Genomic DNA, 7,771 nt, shown 5'->3' with positions numbered 1-7,771 from the left:
CTTGACCTTTGAAAATAAGCTTCTCCTAATTCAACGTCTATTCTTGTTCCAAATGAAGCTAGAATTATTTTGACACTGGATGTAAAGTAGGATTTTTGTATTAGAATAAAAACATAGAAACAATGATTTTGGAAGGATATTTATTTTCACAGCATTGATTCTGCTTGTCAAAGTTATGGAGAGATGGGACCACCCTTTGAGTTTATAAATGATGCGTTTTGAATAGTGACTTAGAGTTTGCCATAAACAAGCAGGCGATGCCCCCTCGTTACTCCCACACCCAAATATTTTAATTCATTTGTTGTTATTTTAAATGACAAATGTGAGTATGAACGGCTTAGGGAAATCTTGCTGATTGTGGAACAGTTCACTCTTTGACAAGTTTTATTAACTCACCATATTCTTTGAAGGCAGACATAATGTTGGGGCCTGTTAGCCAAGGTATGTAAGAGTATTTAGTATTTAGTCTCACAGCTCACAACTATTGAACATTTTGGTGCTGCTGGCTTTGATACGATGGAATTGTTTGCCAGATGGGAGACGGAAGGACATGGGAGTGACTGTATTTGGCATCTGTACACACAATATGGACAAAGCCAGTACCTTAATGATGCCTTGTCATTATAATGCATATTTATTTTATTTCACGTCAGTACTGGTATTGTCATATAAAGACCAGTTAGACTGGAAACTGCATCCTGTCTCACTCGACATGCCCCCTCAACAAACTATGAGGAAGACTGTAAGGATCAAGAGAACATTTGCATAACAGGAAAAAGGAACAGTGTATAAACCTTTTGTATGTGTGTGTGTATGTGTGTGTGTGTGTTTTCAGTTCTCATGTTAATGGATATCAGCTGGCAGGACTGTTTAAAAACTGAGAATCCATGTATGTGTGTGTTTGTGCTAACAAGGTATGGGGGCTTCAGGTAGGCCAAGGCAACATTCCCAAAGTTACTCTCTTAAAATTCATCTCATCAGCTCAGTTCATGAATAAAATTTTTTGGATATTGTCAGCAAGTACATATACAATACATGAAAAAACACAGATAACAGGCATCATACACAATATGCACACTATTGGCATGAGTGACAAATAGATTTTTACTCCTTCTTTTCTTTTTCTCCAGAAGGAATTCACCAACATTGATTGGATATTCCGGGCATGAGCAGGGAAGACAATGGGAGCAAAGGTCATGGAACGCCATGTGATTTTGCACAGGGGAGGGAAATGACTGCATCCCTGGAGCCTTTAGAGCTGGCAGTGTTGGTCTGACCCATCCGTCGATGGATGGGATCACCTGTCAGGCAGATGTGTGCTGCTTGTTGAGAAGAACTGCCACGATAATATGAAATATGCTCAGATTTAGATTCATGTCACAAGAAAGTTGGTGTGAGAACTTTTCTTCCAGCAGTCTGCTGTATATCCCTTTCAATTCATTCAGCATCAGTTATTCTGAAATATATTCCACCATATAATATCACTGTTTCTGTTGTAGCTACTTCACAGAGTTTATGTTTATCATTTCATATAAAAAGCAGGGTTATGAGTAGAACTGCAATGATTAGTTGATCAATTGATCAAGTGATCAACAGAAAATTGGCAGTAACTGCGATGATGATGAGATTTCTAGCGTTCAACATTATTTTCTCTCACAAAATCTGTAATATTTTCAAGAGTCAGTGTTTGTTAAGGTGGCATCTTAGTGGACATGATAGAAAATAGGCACATAGAAAGATAAAGAGGAAGAGAGAGAGAAAGAGACGAAGAGACAAAGAGAATGCAAAAAAGAAAGATGCAGCCATGGCAGAAGATGGACCGACGGGGCAGCAGTGTGCAGAATGAAAAAGATATAGACAAGACAGAAGCAGAGGATTAAGTCTCTGTGTCTGAGTGGAAGACAAACAGTTTGATGAAGAGAAAAGGTCTGTAGGTCTTAACTTGACTTTACATATTGACATTAGCTGACACAAAGACGTGTGTTGAAATGAAACGTAATAGCTAAAAGCTTATGATTACAGGGTGTGGCGTTAAGCATTAAGTTACGTAATTCAGTTTAAAAGTGCGTCAACAGTCAAATGTGGGATGTGAAGAAACTTTGCATCTTATCTGTGATCTGAGATCACCCATACAAAAGAGTGAAAATCAGGATATCTCAAATTTTGCTGCACTGATTTTGACAATTCTCTTTTAAAATCTTTCTCTTGCAAGGCCCCCAACTTTATGGAAGTGGAGAGGAACTGGAGTTTGCAGCAGTGATTTGTACAGTTTTAAGTAGAGAAATGAAACACGGATGCATGCAAATATTATCAGGTGATCTGGTGACATCCATACACCATCTGTTTGCTTTCTATAGGCCACAGATGTTTAAAGAGTAAATGTTTGCACCAGTCCTGCCTGAATTGACAAAGGAACAATGGATAGCTTGTAAAATTACCTCACTCAGTGGCATTATTCATATGTAGGAACAGTTCCTAAGGAACATCATCTGTATTTGGAATGATCTGTCCCTGCCTGATTTTCCCAGCTGTTAATCATAATGAGATTGTGGTAAAATATGTGATTTTAATGACTGCACTTGAATTATATGCAGTGCCTGTGTAAATTCACTGCATTTGTGGGGGATCTTAATGTTAAATGGTGTTGGGATTTCACCTAGAAGTTCTGTTTATTTTAAGGTGCCACAATTAGGAACTTAAATAGTAAACAGTGTTTGAGAAATGTTAATATTGTAAAGAAAAAAAAAAAAAAAAAAAAAGGGTTTTAAAACGCTTTCTGTTATAGTTTTCATTTTATATTCATTTATTTATATTCATTATTCATTTCATTTATTTATTCATTTTGTCTTATTTCATAGTTCACAAAAAGCTGTGAGAATGATTGTGTGGGATAATTAATAGGTGAGACATCTTTTGTCTGTTTTCCCTCTTTCCAGTTTGGCTGCTTTTCACACATTAACTGTTGCAATCATGACAGTAGTGTGACAGGTATGGCGACTAACTGTTTTGTCTCATTTATTTTTAGAAACTTGCTGAAATAGTTTCAAGGCAGTTCTTGAATTGCTCAGAGTCACTCATTTGAGACATCTTTCTGCCAATAGTTTTCTATTTTTTCCAGGTTTGTTTATAGTATAGGTGTGGGAGAACTTTTCACTAGTCTCAGCTTGTTCTGTGTTATATATACAACATATTGTAGAAATGCAGATGCTGACACATTACCATAAGTACTGTTTTCATGTTTGGGCCAAGATGTTCTATACATTTTGCAAAATTAAACTTTTTAAGCCTATATACTATCCAGAGTGGTGACTTGAGATTACAGAAAGTGATTCATCAACTGTTTGTTCATCCAACTCCTCACGTATTTTATAAGTACGTGTATTTATTTTGTAAGGAAATCCGGATTGTACGGTCGTGCTAGAGGGTAAACCTACATTTGACAAACTCTCGCGAGATTTGTGCGCGTTGTTTGTCATTGTGAAAAAATAATGTTGTTTTATTATGTGATAACACTATAGTCAACGTCTAGTTAGGTTTAGGGACAAAAAACAATTATTTTGGGTGAGGGGCAGATTACAGTGTGGGTTGTAATGATTACTCTCGCGAGATCTTTCGCAAATCTAGGGTTACCATGTGGACAGGACCGGTTTTTACGTTGAACCACAAATGCGGATGTGCAGCACAATAAGTGTTCCGGTCGGCTTCTACACATTCAACCGCCTCACCGTTGTACATCAGTCTCAGCTCGCTTATAAAATTACTTCTATTAGTTGTGTTTTCTTTTCTTCTCTGCCAACAAAATGCCTCTAAAGTTTGAGCTGTGTCCCGGCAGAATGATCGGAGGAAACCATCCGTGTTTCATCATTGCTGAAATCGGACAAAACCACCAGGGAGACATTGAGATTGCCAAGAAAATGATCAAAATGGCAAAGGTAATAAACCTCACACGGAAATACATTGTACATATTGATTTTACATGTTGGAAGACCAGCATATCACGCAATGTAAACTCAAATTTAACATGTTGGTCGCCACGCCTTCCTCATCTGAAACATTACTTTGAATGAAATGTAAAGTAGACGAGTCTTAGCACATTAAATGCTGAATGTAATGGCGAGTAAAATAGTGTGAATATTGCAAGTATTGTTGTAAAACTGTATGAAGCCATGCTGTGAAGTGTTAAATTGCCATATTTGTGAATGGAGTTTGGTTTGTCTGTTCATGACTGTGTGGCACAGTAGACGTAGTAGGCTACTGTCTCTGTACCAAATTACTTATTTTATTTTTGTACGTTTGTTTATTCAGTTCAACATGGACATTCTTCATCTATTATCCATTATTATAAACGTATATAAAATACGTCACAAATATCTCAAAGACATTTAATCAAAGTCTGGAATAATTATGTTTGTTTTGTTTTTGTTTTTTTACTGTAAATGAGGGGATCTATAATATCTCTGATTTTTACCTCATATGACCGCTGACGTAAAACCACATTATATCGTATAATGCTGCTGTAGGCTATACAAGAGATACTATTCATTTCACCTGCCTACAGTTAAGTAAACTGGAAAAACTGCATTCCTGTCACACAAGAAAATTATATGTCACTGGTTATTTTATTCCAGCAGTTCTTTGAGTTCAGTATTGCTTCCAATATTTTTTTCAATAACACTTTTATTAATAGGAACTAACACGTTTCCTGGAAGGAACTATGTCATTTGGCACTTAATATAGGAAAAAAGGAGGCAAAGCTCTAAATAACTAAAATAAAGTTTAGGTTGTGTTGAGTTTTTAAGCAGCTGCTGATTTCTAACATGGGAACTTTATTCTCATAATATGTTTATTGTTACACTTGCTTGGTGAAAAAAGAAATCACAGTTTTGCATGTTCAGAAAAACTGTAACTTGCTGTTACTTTTCCAAGCATCACCTCTTCATTTTGACCCATACTTTACAGGACTGCGGTGCCGATTGTGCCAAGTTCCAGAAGAGTGAATTAGAATTCAAATTTAACAAGCGTGCCTTAGAGCGCCCTTACACATCCAAACATTCCTGGGGGAAAACTTACGGTGAACACAAGCGCCATCTGGAGTTAAGCCACGAGCAATACAGGGAACTGAAGAAATATGCAGAGGAGGTGGGGATCTTCTTCACCGCTTCAGGGATGGATGAGGTAAGAAAGATACTTTTGAAGATGTTTTGTGATATTTTGAACAGCAGAGAGGTTTCACCTTGCCATTTTCCACCTGTAGATGGCAGTGGAGTTTCTCCATGAGCTCAATGTGCCTTTCTTCAAAGTGGGCTCTGGAGACACCAACAACTTCCCATATCTGGAGAAGACTGCCAAGAAAGGTGAGTGGGATCTGTCACATCTAGAAAAATGGCTTAAGCATGACACTGAATTATAAGATGCATGTTCAAAAGTAGCATTTTGCCTTCTGCTCATGTTATACACAATGTTTATCAGGCTGTTGTCCTCTTGACTGTCTTCGTCAGGTCGTCCCATGGTGGTGTCCAGTGGGATGCAGTCTATGGAGACAATGCGTCGGGTCTACAAGACGGTGAAAGAGCACAACCAAAACTTTGCCATCCTGCAGTGCACCAGTGCCTATCCTTTGGAGGCAGAAGATGTCAACCTCAGAGTGATCACAGTAAGTAGAACAAGATATTTATTTCATATAAAAGTGTTGGGAAATAAATAATAGTTCTTGTAAATCATTTTAACCCATTAACAGAAACACTTGAGAAAATTCAAGCATGTCTGAGACACATTTTAGCAGTTGAATAATTAGTTTCAAGGGTCTTAAAATAGTACGTCTCATTGCATTGAATTGTTAGCATTTAAAATGTATAACTCCAAACAATGGTCATATTCAGTTTTAACACATTTTTTGATCAGGTTTATTTGTTGTTCATCTTCTCAGATATTAGAAGTTATTCCGCTGAAGGCACTTCTATGTATTTTGGGATAAAGTAGAACTAGGATGATTAGGTTGACTTAATAGTTTTTAATAGTTTCTTGATTCCAGCGTTCATAATTTAACTCACACCATTCTTACGCTGTATGGATTTGAATCAATCCTACAGCCTTATATCCATTCAGATCCAGTTGAGTAGAAACACAGAAAGATTGGAGATCTGCGCATCATAAGATATTATTTTTTGATGATTTCAACACACGCAGGGATATATGTTTGTACTCCCAATCTTAGGTTTGCTCAAACATTTCTCATAGCAATTTACATCCCCAGTGTCTGAGTGTAACTTCTCTCACATGCTCATCCTAACAGGAATACCAGAAGGAATTTCCAGATATCCCCATTGGGTATTCTGGCCATGAGTCTGGAGTTAGTATTTCAGTGGCAGCCGTAGCTCTCGGGGCAAAGATCATTGAGCGTCACATAACTTTGGACAAGACGTGGAAAGGAAATGACCATGAAGCCTCACTGGTGCCCTCTGAGCTGTCGGAGCTGGTACGTTCCATCCGCTTGGTGGAGAGGGCGCTGGGCAGTGGCATTAAGCAGATGTTACCCTGCGAGCGGCCATGCCATGATAAGGTGAGATTTAAATTACATTTTCATGTCACATAATGACTATTTTCCTTCTTTAGAAAGAAAGCTTCTCCTTTAAAATATATATTGTAATAATTTTCAAATTTTTGCTATTACAACAAAAGTAATGTCACTCCCTCCTTTTTTATTCTACAGCTGGGTAAGACAGTGGTGGCCAAAGTGAAGATCCCCAAAGGAACAGTCCTGACTCTGGACATGATGACGGTGAAGGTGGCCGAGCCCATGGGTGTTGCAGCCGAGGACATCTTCCAGCTGATAGGCAAATCTGTGACTGAGGACGTGGAGGAGGACGAGAGCATCGCGCCGGATGTGGTGGAAAGCTACGGCAAGAAGGTTAAGTGCTGAGGATGGCAGAGAGGTTTGAAAGTGGTACAGAAAGGCACTTAATTTGAGAGGAATGTAATTTGTTTCTCTGGGGAAAATTTAGAGGGAGCTCAAGATGACACATGTATGTATGTATGTGGTATTTCTTTTTGGGTGCAGCTGACATTTCTGATTGATTACAGGGTTCTTGAATAATTTGTCATAATTGTACTGCACATTAGAGTCTTGACAGTTTGAATATTATCACAGGTTTTGCTCAAACAGAGGACTCCTGTGTTCTGGTAACTAATTTGCTCCCTTAGCTCTCTCTTTCTTTCTTAAAGCCACCCTTAAATAATACACTAAATGTTCAACAAACAGGCTCTATAAAAAAAAAAACTAGCATCATAGATATTTTGCACTGTAATGGTCTTACATGCTGTAGAGATTAAAAGAATATTGAACACATGGAGGTAAAGCTCCTGGTTAGATCAGTCAGTTCTTCTTATACAGACTCAGTACACTGTCATGATTGTCAGCTGGTGTCAGGATGCCTCTAAGCCTGTGTGTTGAGTTTGTGCCTGCGCGGCTTCTCTGACCTTATTGGAGCCAGATGCTGAAAAACTCAGATTAAATCAGGTTAAATAAGTTTATTTGTGAAGAAAGAAATGTGCATATGTTGTGTGCTTTCAAATTTTCAAGCCCTGTGTATGCATTATTTTCTTCCATGTTTCAATCATATACCTGTCTCCTCCTGCCTTTGGTCTGGCAGTAACACCGTCCTGTAATCATAACTTTGGGATCAAGGATGTTAACGCACATTAATATATGGAAATCTGTTGAAATCTATGATGTTCTGAAAAGATGAAGCCTCCAAATAAAATGTTGCCAAAA

At 37.9% G+C, this 7,771-nt stretch overlaps 1 protein-coding gene across 1 annotated transcript; it reads left to right on the top strand.

The window, feature by feature from the left end:
* Positions 1–3,701: 3,701 nt before the first annotated feature.
* nansa (N-acetylneuraminic acid synthase a) lies at positions 3,702–7,771 on the top strand. The gene is made up of 6 exons (XM_053334998.1): positions 3,702–3,932; positions 4,960–5,175; positions 5,255–5,354; positions 5,499–5,653; positions 6,293–6,559; positions 6,710–7,771. The coding sequence occupies exons 1-6, from the start codon at positions 3,801–3,803 to the stop codon at positions 6,917–6,919; spliced, it is 1,080 nt and encodes a 359-aa protein (XP_053190973.1). The 5' UTR covers positions 3,702–3,800; the 3' UTR covers positions 6,920–7,771.

This window comes from Scomber japonicus, chromosome 2, assembly GCF_027409825.1.
Source record: "Scomber japonicus isolate fScoJap1 chromosome 2, fScoJap1.pri, whole genome shotgun sequence".
Taxonomy (NCBI): Eukaryota; Metazoa; Chordata; class Actinopteri; order Scombriformes; family Scombridae; genus Scomber; species Scomber japonicus.
The sequence above is the reverse complement of the archived record's forward strand: the minus strand, read 5'-3'. Positions and strand labels throughout refer to the sequence as shown.